Raw genomic sequence first — 17139 nt, forward strand, 5'->3', positions numbered from 1 at the left:
TCCGAGCGCCCTCGCCCCCCGCCCGCACCCCCCCATAGCGGGGCGAGGTGGTCGGATCCACCTGTCACGTGACCGGCTGTTGACTCGTCGCCTGGCAACGACAAGATGGCGGTGGCGGCGGGTGAGTGCGGGCTGCGGCCCGGCCCCGCTGCTTTGCGGTGCCACATCGTCTGCTGTGCTTCTCGCACGGCTGCTGTGGGCGTATCGGAAAGCAATTCACCCGAAAAAGAGAGTTATCCCAATGAAAGTTCCTTAGGTGCACGGCAGTGTGGTGTTTGATGGTGTTTTTTGAGGTTTGACTGTGATAACTGCTCTTTCCTTGTCAGCACTGTACGGTATGTGAAGCTGGGGTGCGGCCGGGTCCCTTTCAGAAGAGGCGATTTTATTGCTGCGACCACAAAACTACAGCAGGGAGAAGAGATTTGGTCGAGCGTGGGGGAAGTTCTTTCTTATGAGAGTGGTGAGGTGCTGGGACAGCTGCCCAGAAAGGCTGTGGGTGCCCCGTCCATCCCTGGAGGTGTTCAAGGCCAGGTTGGATGCACCCTGGGCAGCCTGGGCTGCTATCAGATATGGAGGTTGGCAGCCCTGCCTGTGGCAGCGAGGTTGGAGCTTGATCCTTCCAACCCAAGCCATTGTATGAAGTGCACAAAAAGGCTCTGATGAAATGGGAGATGTTTCTTTCTAGTGCCCGATCTCTGCAAAGGTTTCTTTTTATCAGAAGTGATGCTGCTTTGCCAGTATATTTGTGAGCTGATGATGAAACAGGATTCTCTTGCTTGTCCTTCATGTTGTCTGTATCTCATAATGACAAAAATAAGCAGGTTTTTAGGGGTAGACAGACTGCAAAGTTGATTCAATTGTTGAATTTCATATTCTAGGAAAAATCTCCTGAAGCTTTCTCAGACAAAATGGAATTTGATGGTAGCCCTCCTGAACTGGCAGAGATGGAGCAGCCAGAAACAGAGAGTGAGAGCCCTACCCATATAGCTTCAGGAACTCCTATGCAGGCACCTGCATTTGCAGGGGACTTGAACAGCTCCACAGAGCCAGGTATCATCCCATTCCTTACTGATACTACAGTAGGTGATACCATCTAACAAACAAAATATCCTGCTTTCTTCCTTTCTGGTGATTGTGAATCCAACTTTAGACACAACACTACAAAATGTGTTGGTTTTTTTTTAATTTTCTTTTTTTCCCTTTCTGTTCAGAATCTGCCTTGGAGCAGTTTAATCAGCTTGCTAGTGAGCATGGTGGCCAAAAACGGGAACAGGACCACCAGCAGGTTGGAGCTGAGCAAAATGAAACAAGTGGAAGAAGTAACGAAGCAGCAGAAGAAACACAGCTAGTTGTCCTGGATCCAGAACATGTGAGAAATCTCCAAATCTTGCTTTTTGCTATTGGTTGTATTCGCAGCTATATAGAATGTAGGAGGCAAATTCTAAGCAATGGTTTAGCTGTGTGCTAAGACTAGATGTTTAAAAATAGGTTCTGCTAAAGTGCTGACTTCTGAATGTCTGTTCTCAGTATTAAACTCAGATTCAAACGTGAGCAATGCTGTGGGCATATTGGCTTCTATTTAGCACTCCTGAGAGACAAGTACTCCATACAGGAGGGAGTGGATGGGCTCTCAGATGTAGCTCTCTTGATGTTTCTGACTTTCAGATATTCTTAGTTGTTGTTTTCTGTTGTCAATGAACTCCCACTGTATAACTTGCTGCAGTGAGTGTAGCTAAATAGGAATCCAAGCCTCCATGGTAGAGAATATGATGTTTTATTCAGTAGCGGCAGTAGTATTAAGGTTCCTTCATCATTTATTGATACAAGTGTGTTAAAATCATCACCATCACGCTTTTTTACAGCCTCTGATGAGAAGATTCCAGGCTGCCCTCAAGAATTACCTTACTAAGCAGATGGAAAAAGTGGATCTAGAGCTTCGAGAACTGGTAGATAAGAGTATTTTGTTGCCTTCTCACAGCGCCCTGTGCAAGTTGAAGGGAGGGAACCAATTTCCTCTTGTATTTGCAGAGGACGGCGACAAAGAAGAGCAATGAACAGAGAGAAGAGCTCGGGGTGATTCTTTATGGTGCGCAGCAGCAGCTGGCCCATCTGCAGCTGGAGCTGGAGAAGAGCCACAGCCGTCGCTCTCAGGCAGCCGCAGCGCGTCGGCAGCTGGAAGAGGAGCTGGAGGGCCTCAGGCTGACCTACCAGAAAGTGTGTCAGAACACGGCTGATGAACGCAGGAAAGGTGACTGAGGCAGTCCTTGTGATGCAAAGCAAGCAGTGGATTTCAGAATACAGTGAGATTCACACGGAATGATGCGCTCACTGGGGAGTTTCATAGGTGCTCCCAGTTCTTAGGAGCATCCGTGCGGCAGCCTCTTCTAGTCTTTCCATTTTATTTGTGCTTAAAGTGTGTCCTTCAAACACAGTTCTCAGTAAATATTCTTTCTCCCACCTCCTCAGTTTCTGCAATGCAGGCCCAAGCAGAAAACTTGGCCTCACGTCTCTTGCACATGCAGAATATGGATGAGGAGATGCATCATAATATCTTACTGATGAAGCAGTCGACAAAGAAGGCTGAAGCAGAGAAGATTCAGGCTGAGGTGGAAAAGAAAAAACAGGTATCAAGTAAAACTGTCTGCTTTTAGATAAATAAAGATGGACAACAGTAATGAATCTTGGAGGAGGTGCTGCCTTGTCAGAAGAAAAGCTGTAATGACAAATGTAAAAAGTGCATGGGGACTTCATTCCCAAAGAATTGGAGAAAAACAAAACAAAAACAAATCAACCCAAACAGAACAAACACGTACACACACAGCACACAAAACCCACACCACAAAGCAAGTGTTTCTAAAAAGGAAGGAAAAGCCACCACGAAGATGGTGGTATGCACTGCCCACAGGTCCTCTGCAGTTCTTACGGTAGTAAATCGCTCTTCAAGCAAGCAAAGGGGGATGGGGAGTGAAGGTAGTGAAGAAGTGTCATTGTTCAAGCTTTAAGGATTACTCTGAGTCACAGTGAGGTTCACAGGGGAAATTGAACTTTGGAAAGGAGCAAGCCTGTTGGTGTGCTGGAGCTCCCTCTGCTGCCTTCTGCTTGCAGCAGGACACACACCGATGATTTTTAATGCAGGGTTGTACGCAGACACTTGAAGTAGAGTGGATTTAGATGTTTTCTAACAAAGCATTTTACATCATAAGCTATTAAGATTCCAAATGGTGAGGTGTCATAATATAATGTAAACTGACAGGAAGAAATGTTAATTCAGTTTCCAAAGTGCTGGTTTACTAATGTGAACAATAAGCAAAAGATAACAAAATCAGCAAAAAAGGGCTCTTTCTTTTGAGAGTTCTCTTCTGCACCCGTGGCAGTCATTCATATCTGAACGGAGAGGTTCAGTAAGAATCAGCTCTAATCCATTTGCCCATTCAGTCTTGATACTGGGCAATCTTGTTGCATATATAGCTGATGAAGACTGAGATTGCATTACTCATCCTGAAATGCTTGATTCTGACTCTTTAGGATCTTCTAGTGGAACGCTTAACAAGAAAAGCCTATGAACTACAAGAACAGATTGCTCTGTTTGAAGCCCAGTTTGTGGCCCAGGCAGAGGACACCAAAGTGACTCGGCAGGCAGTGAATGAGGTGAGAAGTGCACTTTTGTTTCTTTATTCTTCTGGTTAACATTTCCGTTTGGGGTGACTGACCCTAAGGCTCATGTGATTGGTACAACACAGGCCACAGCTTCATAGTCTGTTCCTGTTTGCTGACACGAAGAGATTTCTTGCCTTTGTCCTTAAGAATTGTCTGTAAATCACTTCTTAGCCCACTTCCTCAGCACTTTATCTTGAAGGCCTATAACTTCTCTGTGCAATAAATCAGACACTTGACCTGAAGCTGTTTCTGCCTGGCATATTATGTCAAGAAAAAGGTACAGAGTTGCAAAGTATATTTGGTTTCTCAACCCAGCAAAGGTTCAGCCTGTCTACATGTTCTCTCTTCTCTAGGCCTGTATGGAGGTGCAGGCTATTAACGTGGAGAAGAAGCAATTGATGAACCACTGGACAAACAGCTTAGCTGGAGTGAAGCAAAGAGATGAGGCCTATGTTGCTGCACAGGAGCTGCTGAGGTATGGCATCTGAGAAATGCCCCAGGAAAGGCCTCAAATAATTTGGAGAGCAGAGATTCTAAAAGGGGCAGTGTGTCTTCTGTCACGTCTGTTACTGCATGGATATGTTAGAGCAGGATATGTTAGACAAAGCAAGTCTGCTGCTCTGAAGTACATCATAGCAAGGTTATTGGCTAAGAAGTACATTTCTTTGTTGCTGTGTTTTGATCCACAGCACCATTCTCTCTCCAAGTGTGGTGTTTTGTTTTCTTTTAAGCTGTCTAGCATTTCTTTCATTTGAATTTCATTCCTTCTAAAAGTCCCTTTACTTTTGCAACATCCCTCAGTCTAAAGAGAAACAAATCCTTCCTGATCTTTCTATCATTTTTGGTTAAGATTTTGGGATGCCTTTAGAAGTCTTTGAAAAAACTTATTGTTCCCAAATGAAGCATTTGTTGGTTCTGGAGACAAAACCTGACTGATTCTCTGAAAGCAAGAACAAAAAATTGTTTTTGTATGGTGACATCCTGGTAAGAATGGAAAAGAATGGCAGTGGAGGAAATGAAAGATTTTCCTACATGCGTTTCCCTTTAGGTCATAATATCTCTGTCCATCTTTTGGGGACTCTGCACACTCTGCACTAGGTTTCCTTATAAAGATGGTCATTTGTTGCTGCAGTAATGTGTTTGAAAGAGCAATTTCAGATGATTGTTCAGCACAAGTCAACCTATGTGAGGTTTTTCATCTTCTTTGCCACTCAGCAAGTACAGACGTGACCTCCAGTCCATAGAAACAAACATCCATGGCTACAGAAAGTCAATCAGGAAGGAAGAGGAGAAGAATGAGATGCTTGTCACGATACTGAACCGTTCATATAATGATGCCAACACTACAAAGAAACTGATTGCCCAGTGCCTTTCAAAGCAGGAGGCCTTGAAGCTTGAATCTGGCAGCTACACTCACATTCTCAACGAGACACAGCAGGCTGTCAGCAGGATCAAGATGGTGAGAGGAGTCATTGGGAAGAACAACACTTTTGAATTGTGCATTAAGGTTTAATCTCCTTTCCCCAGGCAGTGGCAGTGATCCTCTTTGTGTCTTCCCTACCTTTTAGGATCGAGCTGCTCGTCTAAACGAGTCCTTATCCATTAGTAAGGACATAGAGAAAGAAACTGAAGCCAAAGAGCAGATAGAGAGTGAGATCATGGCAAAGCTGCGGGACCAGATGATGTCCAACAAAGCAGAAAAGCACTTCTCACAGCTGGTTGCAAAACTTGATCAGAGAAAAACAGATCTGGTACAGTATGTTCTCCGTTTGTGAGTGAAACAGGCCACAATCATCACCTACAGCAATGTCTTGCAAGTGTGTTTTGGCAGCATCTTTGCTTCTTCAGCTCCACAATTGAAGCTTTGTTGAGTTTTTGACCCCAGTTTTGCTCATCCAGTGATGCACAACCTTTACTTTAAAAAAATAACGAGGCAGTAAGATGAATAACACTGTGAAGTGTTACACTGTGAAATGTTGTTAGGTCTTGGAAGAAGTCTGGACGTTCTGGATATTCTGCATCAACTCCTATTAGTGTCTGTGTTGTGCAGTAAAATGCAGAGACAGTGGGCTTGGAAAAGACCAAACTGTAGCTCTGTGTGGAGCAGGATGGACAAAAGTAGCAGGGATGTTCTTGAAAGCTGCATTCATAACTCAAACAACCAATAGACATAGCCACTCTTTCTGGTTACTGTAGATGTTGTTAAGTGAGAAATGCATTTTGGAGGTGGTAAAATATGTCCTACTGCTGGCCAAGTATCTAGAGACATCTGGGCTGGGGATACAGAAGCAATCAGCATGGTCTCTTTGGGTTTAGGGATGTTTACTCTTCTTAATGTTTTTCAGCAGCCTTATGGCAGAGGTAAATATTGATATCTCCTGTTAATGGTTGGGTAAACAAAGGTACAGTCATGGTATGTAACTTGCTTACAGCTTGCAGCGCAGACCTGGGTGTAGAATCTAAATTCCCTGATTTTCTGTGCTAAACAGGCATTAAAACTTCATTAGTGCTGGTGATACTGACTTGTCTTCTGTCTGCTACTAGGAGCTGCATTTTTCCAAGGTTGAAAATGATATGAGCCAGGTTATCCTGAACACAACTCACACTAACTGCAGGCTGACGGTCCTCCAAAAAACACTGTGTGAGCTGGACAAGGAAATAAAAGACATCCACCATCTAATCAGTCGTGGTGAAAGTGAGATCTCAAAGGGCAACCTCCTGATGGAGAATAAGCAAGGGCTCATCAGGCAGTACAACCAGAAGCTGGAGGCACTTCTTTCTCAGCAAGGGGTTCGTATGTCTGCGTTTTGATCCCAATTTGATCTTATTCTTTGTGTTGGCTGCAGATGTCCTTGATAAATGTAGCTGTGGGAGTGTTGTGTTGTTAAAACTTCCAGGCATTGGTATGGGGTTCAAAAGCAGCACTGGTTAATGTGATGCTTCTATTTGGCAATCAGTGCTTCATGTGTGCAAAGAGGAACTGAAAGTAGGGAATTGCTGTGCAAGGAGGGTGGGCCTGGTGCAGGATTCAGCACAGAGCTGTCTGTACCTGAAGAAAATGTTGAATGACATCAAGCTTGGGAGTAAATAAGGTAACGGTATAGAATCTAGAAAGGTCAACAAGAGGAGAATGGGACAGACAGTGACTTGATTTCATTGAGAGTTGGCCCTGTCTGGATGGTACCCAGATCTGCTCCTGGCACTGAAGTTCATCTGGGTACCAATGTGAGAATCAGTGCTGTGGCACATACTCTGTAAGCTTCTGAATGTCCGGCTGGGCCTGTTGTTAGCACTTAGGTGGCCCTCTCACTACAGAAGCTGAGGACCTTGCAGGTTTCTGTTGCATTTATGAGGTCGTGCACTCCTATTAGTGCCATTCAACTCAGGGGTAACAGAAGCAGGGAGTTAGGCACTGCAGCACCTGAACTGCCCTCTGCAATGGTGCTTTAAACAAGTGCTCCAGAACCTTCCATCTCATTGATCCCAAACCTTGCCCTCGTACAGGGGCAAGAATTGGGACCTTTGGAAATTGAGATCAACAAGCTGACGAAGGAGATAGAAGAATGTAATTCTGAGGTGATGATGCTGCAGAAGTACTGGCTCAGTCTGCAGAGAGAGCTGCTCAAGCTGACCCGTGAGCAGGAGGACCAGCTCACCTCCTTGGACACGTTAAAGAAACAGATCACAATAATGCAGCAGAAGAAGCTGCGCACTGAAAGTGAGTAATTCCCCAACTCCCCCCTAAAATATTCGGCCACCAGTGGAGGTAGGAAAGGGAGAAAAGGCTCACAGGCTCTGTGTCAATCCAAAGAATGCCCTCAGTGCTCACATCTGTGTGCAGGCAGTAATGCAGTAATGCACGTGGCCCCGTGCTGCACTGTGAGGCTGAGAGCCAGGCACCTCCTGCTCTTCTGTTTGTTACGTTTCCTATAATGATCTTAACTGAAACTGTTCAACCCAAAGTGGCCACGTCATGAATTCCATGCCTTTATCCAAAGCTTGCAGATAGTTGGCAGGCCAGTGTTCCCACAGGTGATAGTTTCCTAAACCAGCTCTTTTTCACTGCAGCAGTCTTTGTCGAAAGCTTTATCTCAGTTTTGGGCTGTGTGGAAAAATGTTTTGGCTGGGTGTGTGGCACCCAGACAGCTCCACGTGCAGGGCTGTTTGCTCTAACAGCAAATTGGTTGGACTTGGTTGGACTCGACCTGCTGCTGACAGGAATTCTATTTACATTTCTTTTTCTGTTCACCCGTAGATGAAATCCAACAGCAAATAAAAGAGCAGAAAGACCTTGAACGTCACATGAAGAGCATATCCAATGACTTGATAAAGCTGAATGTGTTGATCAGCAAGAACAACAGCAGCTTCACAGAGCTGCAGTATGGCAACATTATCACAGAGAACGAGTTCGTACGCTCTCTCAAGGTACAGAAGCTCCCATGCTACGGTCAGACTGGGCTTTTGAGAGTTCTGTACAGCAGGAAAATAGTTTTGTGCTAGAAAACAGTATGGCTAAGTGGAAATTACGTAGTTATGCACAGAAAGAGCATCAATTTCTTTACTGTTTCAGGATGATGGTTCTTTATCTCACAGCAGAAACTCATGTGCAACTCGTAGAGCATAAGAAGCTGACAACCAAAAGGGACACGCAGCTCAGAGATAAACAGTGATGCTGTGAATCTTTCTCAGTCTGACAAATTTGTATTGTTTTACACTTCCCAAATCCAGGCAGCAGAAAAGGAATCCATGGAGATGCAGGAGAAGCACAGCCAATTGACTGAGGAGAAGGAAAGACTCTTAAACAGCCTGGTGGAAGCAGAGTGGGTATCAGAGAGTTTCTTGCTTAATGCCACAGTCTTAGAACTGCTGTATAATGGCCCATGTTGCCTTTTTTCCTCCAGTCACCAAACTCAACCAGCACCTGTAGTTGTGCCTCTGTCTTTCTGGGAGAAGATGAAAGGAGTTGAATGAATTTTTGAAATGGAGAAACTGAAAGGTGCATTAGCTGTCCCTGCAACCAGCAAGAGCTGGGAGGATATTGGTTCTAATGATCCCAGCATACTTGTTCTGGATGTCACAGCGATCTGTTATTAACCCAAAGCCAGTGTGCTGTCCTGGGCAATTAATTGTGCTCCATCAGTCCTGTCAGTCTGGGCTTGCTTGTTTTCAGTCATCATGACAGCTTATAAATTGTGGAGCTTCCTGTCTGACTTCACGCTGTGCTGTTGCTGCCACTTCACATGTCTTGTGTGCAAACTTTTAGGTTGCTCTGTGTTCAGAATCAGCCTCAGCAGCGTGCTGCCACTGCTACACAAAGAGAGCATTCTCTCTGTCCTTTACAAAGGCCCTCCTTTCCCTTTTTGTCACTGAAGGCATCAAATCATGCTGTGGGAGAAAAAGATCCAGCTGACAAAAGAGATGCGCTCAGCAGTGGATTCTGAGAGAGGGCAAGGAGAAATCCGAGCCATGAGAGCAGAGATTCACAGAATGCAGGTGAGCCATTGTGTGCTGCAGCAGCATTCAGAAATACCTGCTTTCTTTTTCATTCATGGAATACATCCTCTTATTTTGTGACTCCAATAAGCAAAGAAATGTTGATTACTAATACTGCCTCATCTTAATCACTGCTTCCAGAAGTCTTCTGGTGAAGCAGCTCTTCCTTTCATTCCCAAGATATTTCTGCTCTTCTGCTTTTGCTACTGCTAATGATATTCAGTAAAACATTCTGCTTTAGATATTATAGATAGATTTAGATAGATATTTAGATATACACGTTGATACAGAGCTGGTAACTAAGGCAGCCCTTTTCCTCCCAGAACTATACAGGGCCAAACTAGGTTTTGATTTAGAACAAAATTTGCCTTGCAAAGGCTTCTGTGTCACACGGATCTGATTTATGTTGATGGGATGTGCCACGCAGAAGACTTCAACGAGGTGCCATTTGTAACCATTTGTTATTTTTGTTCCCCTTTATATTTTGACAAATGCAGGTCCGCTACGGCCAGCTGATGAAGCAGCAGGAGAAGATGATTCGTGACATGGAGGCATCTGTTGCTCGTAGGGAGGCCATCGCAACTCGTGGGGAAGGTCGGAACAAAACAGATCAGAAACGTATCACCAAGAGCGACTTCTGCCGCAAGAAAGAGGAGCTGAGAAAGAAGATTGCTGAAAGCCAGAAGGTGAGCAAGCAAAGCAGTGCTGCACGAGTTGACACGGCCAGCCTTTGCCTCGTAATGAGCACCAGTGTGTGCTCAGCACAGGTGCATGGGATGGCAGTACGCAGATCAGGCCTGCACAGAGGGCAGGCGTTGGGAATTCATTTTAAGTAGCTGAAAACCTTTGAAGATAGCAGGCTTGCTGGCAGGGCAGCGTGAGAAACAAAAATGTCCTTCACTCAGTGTAAGCACTGCTCAGCAGTAACTAAAACAGCAGTGTTATTTTCATCCTAAATCCAAAACTGTGCCGCCTACTGTGAGGAAAACAAACTGTCAGCCCCAAAGCGTGGTGCTGGGAGTGCAGCTGAACTCAAGAACCACAATCCATAGTCTGCCCTTTCCTTCTCTTGCGTTTACTAGAATGCTCAAGACTGCAACAAAATTATCCTGGAGCTGGAGAGTACCCAAGCATCCCTTAGTGCCAGCCTGGTGGAAAAGCAACAAGAAATGTGCATGCTGCAGGCTGAGTCCCATGGCCTCGATTCACACACGGAATGTCTTCGGTACAAAAAGCAATGGGTGAGTGGAACCTGCTGCCTCCTTGTGCTGCCAGCTCCTGTCTCCTTGTCTGCTTGAGCTGGACACACTTGATGTTAGCAGCACTTTGAGTTATCTAAGCTTGTTTTGGGGACAGTCCTGAACTGATGCTACAGGTATGCTCTTGGTGAGGCAGCATTCACCTGGAACCATCAGCCTGCAGCATTTTCCTTGGAAACACTGCATAAAACTGTATGGGTCAGGGGGAGAACTCTAATTTGAAAGCCATCTCAAGGTCTTGAATAGCATCCTATGAAATTTTAAGCGTGTCAAACCTTGTCCTGGCAACGACCCCAGCATATCCTTGTGTGCACAGGTATTTCTGTGCTTTATGACTGATGTGATGTCACTGTACATCTGCAACACTCGATATGAAGGTGCACCCTTCGATTTCACAATGGTGGCAGTACTTCTGTGCCTTGAATCGTGTTGTGTTGTTTTCTTTGCTGCGTGCAGCTCGCTATCAAAGCAATTTCTGTTCATTGCTTTTCTCAGAACCTTTTGGAGATTGTGGCCTATCAGACACGGCAGAAGCATCTGCAGGCGCTGAAGGAAGGGAAGTACACACCCCTGTGCAGCTCTGAGCAGAGCTGCAGAAACGAGCAGCAAAAACTGCAGGAGCGGCTCCGTGCCATCAGTGCCATTGTCCACCGCGTGCAGCAGGAGCAGCCGCAGCACCACCCGGCCCTGCAGTGGCTCGGGGAGCGCCTGGAATCCGGGCTGGGCTCGCAGGAAGCCTGATAGGTGTGGGACCAGGTGTGGGCAATGCAACCAAGGGGGAGAGGTGGGAAGGTTTTATAAAGAAATGTTTAAAAAAAAGAGAGAAAAAGATGCAAATCCTCATTAAAGACGTGCTACTGCAAAGCGTGTTTGGTTTCTTTTGCTTCATCCGTTTCGTGTCTTCTATTTTCCGACACGGGTTCATCTGTTCCGTGCATTCAGGCGGCGCTCAGCCCCAGCGTTCCGGGGGGTCGCGGGCTGCGGTGCGGAGCTGCGGTGCCTCGGCGGGAGCGGGAGGCGGCGCCGCGCACACCGGGAAGGGAAAGCGGAGCCCGGAAGGAGCGGAGCCGAGGCCATGGCGGGGCGGCGGGCGCTGCTACTGGCGCTGCTGCTCCGCTCGCTCCCCTCCGCCCGCAGCTCCGCGGATTCCGCCTGCGCGGTGCCACCGGACGAACGCTTCGACTGCGGCCCCGAGCGGCTGCTGGCGCGGGCGGGCTGCGAGGAGCGGGGCTGCTGCTACGCTCCGTCCGGCCCCGGCGACGGCGGCCCTCCCTGGTGCTTCTTCCCCCGCGGCTACCGCAGCTACCGGGCGGACAACGTGACGGCCACGGCCGGCGGCTACGCGGCCCGGCTCCGCCGCGTGGTGCCCAGCTTTCTGCCCGCGGACGTGGGCACGTTGCGGCTGGACGTGGCGCTGGAGACCGAGAGCCGCCTGCGCTTCACGGTGCGCCCCGTGCTCCCCCATCCCCTCATTTCCTTCCCGTTCCGCCGGCCCCGCTGAGCCCCTCTTTTCCGCAGCTCCGCGATCCGGCGCGGCAGCGCTACGAGGTGCCCATGGCCACGCCGCGGGTGAGCATCCGTGCGGCTGATGTGCTGTACGGGGTGCAGATCCGCCAGGACCCTTTCGGCATCGTCGTGTTCCGGCAGCCCGGCGGGCAGGTCCTGTAAGTGCAGGTCCTGTAAGTATCGAGCCCCGGTCGTGCCCCGTGCCGTGCCTTGGCTGCACTCCCCGCTCCTCCCCGCAGGCTCAACACCAGCGTCGCTCCGCTGTTCTTTGCGGACCAGTTCCTGCAGATCTCCACCTCTCTGCCCTCCCGTTTCATTTCTGGGCTGGGGGAGCGCCTGTCCCCTCTCATCCTCGACACGGCCTGGACCAGGGTCACACTGTGGAACCGAGACATGGCACCAGCGGTACAGACGGGGCCGAGGGGTGATGGGATTGGTGAGGGGTTGGGCGGGCACTGGGGTCTCACCTGAACTCTGCTCCAGCCCCAGGTCAATCTTTATGGTTCCCATCCCTTCTACCTGGTGCTGGAGGACGGTGGCTCTGCGCATGGTGTCTTCCTGCTGAACAGCAATGCCATGGGTGAGTGCTGCCAGGCACGTGGCCACACCGGGACTGACCCTGCACTAACCACTGCCTGCACCCCCAGATGTGCTCCTGCAGCCCAGCCCAGCCCTGACCTGGCGCACAACAGGAGGCATCCTGGACTTCTATGTCTTCTTGGGCCCCGACCCCCAGAATGTGGTGCGGCAGTACCTGGATGTTGTTGGTAGGATGGCACAGCATGGCAGTGGGGTTCGGGTGCTCACAGCATGTCACCACCCCTGCTAGCAGCTGCTCTCCTGCCCCGCAGGGTTCCCCTTCATGCCCCCATACTGGGCCTTGGGCTTCCACCTGTGCCGCTGGGGTTATTCCTCCTCTGCCACCACCCGGCAGGCTGCAGCCAACATGTCAGCTTGGCGCTTCCCCCTGGTACGTGGCAATGGATGTGGGGTGGCTGTGGGCACCATGTGGGGCTGCTCCTCACTGAGCGCTGCCCTGCAGGACGTGCAGTGGAACGACCTGGATTACATGGATGCAAAGAGGGACTTTACCTACAACAAGGAAACCTTCAGGGATTACCCCGACATGGTGCACGACTTCCATCAGCGTGGACTGCACTATGTCATGATCGTGGTGAGGGACGTGGCCTGCTCACCTCATCGGTTGAGTCCTACACGGCTTCGGTTTAGTGGCAGTCTGGGGTTTATTCATACATTTATGATAAATCATGAGGTGGGGTCGGATGATTCTTAGTAGCCCTTGATCAGTGCTCCATCATCGGCCAATTGAACGCAGTGAGTCAGTGGTGAGTGCTGCACTCAGCTTTGGGTCCCTCACTACAAGAAAGGCATCGAGGCCTTGGAATGTGTCCAGAGAGGGGCAGTGGAGCTGTGAGGGGCCTGGAGCACGACTATTATGGGTTGGCATTAGGAAACTTTTAATCTCCAAAAGAGCGGTGATGCGTTGGCACAGCTTCCCAGCGGAGTGGGGGGGTTACCAGCCCTGGAGGTGTTCCAGAATTGTGGAAATGTGGCACTTGGGGACAAATGGTCAGTGGGATGGGTTAGGGTTGAGTTTGGGGATCTTAGAGATCTTTTCCAACCTTAATTACTCTGTGATTCTAATCACCACAGCCACATCCTCGCCCCCTGCTCTCCTGGGTTTTATAAAATCTCATACAGGAGTGGGGCTGGGAGCCGTTCCTTGTCCTTACTGGTGATGCTGTGGCTTTGTGCCCTGCAGGATCCTGGCATCAGCAGCTCGGGGCCACCTGGCACCTATCGGCCCTACGACGATGGACTGAAGAGAGGAGTGTTCATCCGCAACGCCACAGGGCAGCCACTTATTGGGAAGGTGTGAGGAGCACAGCTCCGTCCTGGAGCGTGGGGGCCGTGGGGGGGCTGTGGGGAGTGGCGAGAAGGAGGGGAGCACCCAGGGGGGACCAAGGGATGCCAGGGTTCTGGGGTTCTGGGGTTCTGCCCATCACTGACCCTCCTGCAGGTGTGGCCAGGCCCCACGGCTTTCCCAGACTTCACCAACCCTGAGACGCACGAGTGGTGGCACGACATGGTGAAGGACTTCCACCAGCAGGTGCCATTCGATGGCATGTGGATTGTGAGTGGCCAATGCAACTCCCAGCTCCTTCCCCACCTTCCCTGCTCCCTACTTCCCCAGCAGTGAGGGCTCCTCCTTGCCTTCCCCAGGACATGAACGAGCCATCCAACTTTGTGGAGGGCTCCCAGGATGGCTGCCCTGACAGCAGCCTGGAGAAGCCCCCATACGTGCCAGGTGAGCAGCGCTGGGGGTGCTGCCGTGGGCAGTGCTCTGTTGGCAGCCCCCAGCTCACCCTCACCTCTCTGTGCAGGTGTGTTTGGGGGCCGCCTGCAGGCAGGCACCATCTGCGCCTCCAGCCAGCAGCACCTCTCCTCCCACTACAACCTGCACAGCCTGTATGGGCTGACCGAGGCCATCGCCTCCCACAAGTAAGTGTCAGCCCACCGGGTGGGAGCTGGAGATGCTGGTGCCATTGGGGTGGAAGTGTGAGCTCAGATTCGGTTGGGGATGCAGGGAGCAAGAGGGGGGTTGGTTTGCAGCACAGCTGCCGTGCCCCCAGCACAGGGCTCAGCCCCGGTCTCTCCCTGCAGTGCACTGCTCAGGGTGCGGGGCACGCGACCCTTCGTCATCTCGCGCTCCACGTTTGCGGGACACGGCCATTATGCAGGGCACTGGACAGGGGATGTGGAGAGCAGCTGGGAGCAGCTGGCCCGCTCTGTGCCAGGTGGGCTGCGGGGCCGCGTCCCCTTTTTCCCTTTGGGGCTGTGCAGCCATCCCTGTGCCGCTGTGCCATCGCTGTGCATCCCGCAGAGGTGCTGCTCTTCAACCTCCTCGGGGTTCCGCTGGTGGGTGCTGACATCTGTGGCTTTGCGGGCGACACATCGGAGGAGCTGTGCGTGCGCTGGACCCAGCTGGGTGCCTTCTACCCCTTCATGAGGAACCACAATGACCACGGGAACCGAGTGAGCACGGGGCCGAGGGCCGTGTCCCCATCCATCGCTGCATGCGTGCATCCATGCACTGTCTGAGTTCCTGCTTCTCACAGCCACAGGAGCCCTATGCCTTTGGCCTGGCTGCACAGGATGCCATGAGGAGGGCCCTCCGCCTCCGCTACTCCCTCCTGCCCCACCTTTACACCCTCTTCCACCGGGCACACGTGGCTGGGGACACGGTGGCACGGCCACTGTTCCTTGAGTGAGTGCCAGCTGCTGGGCGTGGGGCAGTGGGTGCAGGATGGGCTTTGCTGTGGTGCTGCCCCTTCACTCCTCCCCAGGTTCCCTACAGACCCCAACACGTGGAGCGTGGACCGCCAGCTGCTGTGGGGCGCAGGGCTGCTGATCACGCCGGTGCTGGAGCAGGGACAGACCAAAGTCAGTGGCTATTTCCCAGCTGGGACGTGGTACAGCTTCACAGGGGTAAGTGCTGGCTGTGGGACGGTGTGTGTCTTTCTCCATCTCACCCCAACATATGACCTGTGAGCTGTCCCCAGAGCTGTGACACTTCCATCCCTTGTGGCAGTCTGAGGGCTGTGATGCTCTGCTGGGATCCCCGTGGATGCGTTGATCCCCAGGATGCAGCCTTTCTTCTTTTTCTTATTTAGGACTCAACCATCCACAGCAAAGGGCAATGGATCCTTTTAGCAGCACCCCTGGACACCATTAACGTGCACATCCGAGCAGGGCATATCCTGCCCCTGCAGGTGAGTTCTCTCTGTGTGACACCCCAATGACAATGGGACCCAGCCACTCCATGGCTGTGCGTGGGGTTGGGGCAGGGCCTGGGTCTGACCCTGCACCCCCAGAAGCCCGGACTGAACACAGTTGAGTCCCGCAAGAAGGGGATGACCGTGGTGGTGGCCTTGACACCGGACGGCTTCGCCCGTGGAGAGCTGTACTGGGACGATGGGGAGAGCTGGCAGAGCTTCGAGAAGGGGGACTGCACTGAGATCCTCTTCCTGGCTGCACGTGTGAGCATGGGATGGGGCTGGGAGTTGGGAGGAGGGCACTGATGCACCCACATCATACCGAGGTCCCCAGGGTGAGCCCTGCCATCACTGCATCCCCTCGAGCTGCTCGCAATGCGGTGCCAGCGGTGCTGGCTGGGGCAAGGAGGGGGTGCTTGGGGGGATGACCTTCCCTGTTTCCACAGGGTGCCGTGCTTAGCCAGATCTTGCGGGCTGGCGGCCACCTGGATGGGATCCTGCTGGAGGACGTCACCGTGCTGGGCGTCCCCAGTGCTCCACAGCGAGTCCTGGCCAATGGCATCCCCGTGGAGGACTTCTCATACCGCAGTGACACCCAGGCGAGTGCTGCTCCTCCTGGGGGAGCCCCGGGCCTGTGGGATGGGGCTGACTCTGCTTTTGCCTCCCCAGGTGCTGCGTGTCTCCGTGTCGCTGCCGATGTGGGAGCAGTTTGTGGTCGCTTGGTCCTGAGCAGGTGATTGTCCCAGGTGTCACTGTGCCATTGTGCTTTGAATCTGTCCATCCCTTCTGAAGCAGTGTTGCCTCTTGCCCATGTGTTGTAGCTGCTGAGCCTGGCATATTTGTGCTGAAATGAACTCACAGGAGGTGTAAGAACGGGACTGGCACAAGCAGGCCTGCAGAACTTGAGGGGATGGGGAAAAACTCATCGACAGAATGGGGAAAAAAAAAGACCCAAGTGCCTTCTGAGACAGCAACCTGTCAGTGTGAGAAACCTGGCACCTGTCAGGGACTGTGGGGATTCTCCTGGTTGTGGTTTTGGGATGGATGTGGGAGAGTCCTTTCTGCACACTGGACTGTGGTGGTTGGTGTGTGCTGGGTGTGGGATGCAATCTGGAGCTTTTCCACGAGGGCTGGGAGTAGGGTGGGGGGCCTGGGGAGAAATGCTGTGAATAAAGAGTGGTTGTTTGCTCCCAGCAGTTCGTGTTGCTGTAGCCATTGGGCTCAGTCCCAGCCTGTCCTGCTATCAGCTCTCAGCCCTCCCCTTGGTTGGGGCACCCTGGCTCCATCCCCAGCATTTAGGAACTCCGGAGCTGTGCTGAGCTGTGGGGTTTAATCACAGCCCGGCCCCACAAAGAATAGAAGGGTGCCTAGTGGTTGCCCCTGTCCCCTCCCTGCACCTGAGGGTGTCACAGCGGTGACAATCAGGG

General features: G+C 51.2%; 2 protein-coding genes across 5 annotated transcripts; both read left to right on the forward strand.

Moving 5' to 3' along the window:
- On the forward strand, positions 1-11282 carry CCDC40 (coiled-coil domain containing 40). 2 transcript variants are annotated; one of them, XM_048965046.1, is made up of 18 exons: positions 1-121; positions 879-1050; positions 1212-1369; positions 1863-1946; positions 2029-2248; positions 2467-2624; positions 3526-3648; positions 4011-4132; positions 4873-5116; positions 5226-5408; positions 6202-6447; positions 7162-7375; positions 7913-8082; positions 8386-8477; positions 9030-9150; positions 9648-9836; positions 10233-10391; positions 10905-11282. In XM_048965046.1, the coding sequence occupies exons 2-18, from the start codon at positions 909-911 to the stop codon at positions 11148-11150; spliced, it is 2871 nt and encodes a 956-aa protein (XP_048821003.1). In that variant the 5' UTR covers positions 1-121; positions 879-908; the 3' UTR covers positions 11151-11282. The 2 variants fall into 2 exon arrangements, with proteins under 2 accessions (XP_048821003.1, XP_048821004.1); XM_048965047.1 differs by lacking the exon at positions 1-121 and adding an exon at positions 135-335.
- Positions 11283-11446: 164 nt separating this feature from the next.
- Positions 11447-16632, forward strand: GAA (alpha glucosidase). Of its 3 annotated transcripts, XM_048965049.1 has the most exons (20): positions 11447-11853; positions 11928-12073; positions 12155-12320; positions 12399-12495; positions 12563-12682; positions 12767-12885; positions 12958-13089; positions 13699-13809; positions 13957-14070; positions 14160-14244; positions 14321-14438; positions 14601-14734; positions 14821-14972; positions 15056-15204; positions 15284-15425; positions 15611-15709; positions 15812-15976; positions 16159-16311; positions 16382-16445; positions 16534-16632. In XM_048965049.1, the coding sequence occupies exons 1-19, from the start codon at positions 11485-11487 to the stop codon at positions 16439-16441; spliced, it is 2631 nt and encodes an 876-aa protein (XP_048821006.1). In that variant the 5' UTR covers positions 11447-11484; the 3' UTR covers positions 16442-16445; positions 16534-16632. The 3 variants fall into 3 exon arrangements, with proteins under 3 accessions (XP_048821006.1, XP_048821005.1, XP_048821007.1); XM_048965048.1 differs by having other exon boundaries at positions 16382-16632; XM_048965050.1 differs by having other exon boundaries at positions 15815-15976; positions 16382-16632.
- Positions 16633-17139: the final 507 nt, after the last annotated feature.

Source organism: Lagopus muta, chromosome 18, assembly GCF_023343835.1.
Source record: "Lagopus muta isolate bLagMut1 chromosome 18, bLagMut1 primary, whole genome shotgun sequence".
In the NCBI taxonomy this organism is placed as follows: Eukaryota; Metazoa; Chordata; class Aves; order Galliformes; family Phasianidae; genus Lagopus; species Lagopus muta.

Coding starts and splice junctions, on each gene's coding strand:
- CCDC40 (XM_048965046.1), top strand. CDS start 909: ATGGAATTTGATGGTAGCCCTCCTGAACTGGCAGAGATGGAGCAGCCA. Junction 1,947..2,028: donor ATCTAGAGCTTCGAGAACTG/GTAGATAAGAGT, acceptor TTGTATTTGCAG/AGGACGGCGACAAAGAAGAG. Junction 6,448..7,161: donor CACTTCTTTCTCAGCAAGGG/GTTCGTATGTCT, acceptor GCCCTCGTACAG/GGGCAAGAATTGGGACCTTT.
- GAA (XM_048965048.1), top strand. CDS start 11,485: ATGGCGGGGCGGCGGGCGCTGCTACTGGCGCTGCTGCTCCGCTCGCTC. Junction 12,321..12,398: donor ACCGAGACATGGCACCAGCG/GTACAGACGGGG, acceptor ACTCTGCTCCAG/CCCCAGGTCAATCTTTATGG. Junction 14,735..14,820: donor GCTGGCCCGCTCTGTGCCAG/GTGGGCTGCGGG, acceptor TGCATCCCGCAG/AGGTGCTGCTCTTCAACCTC.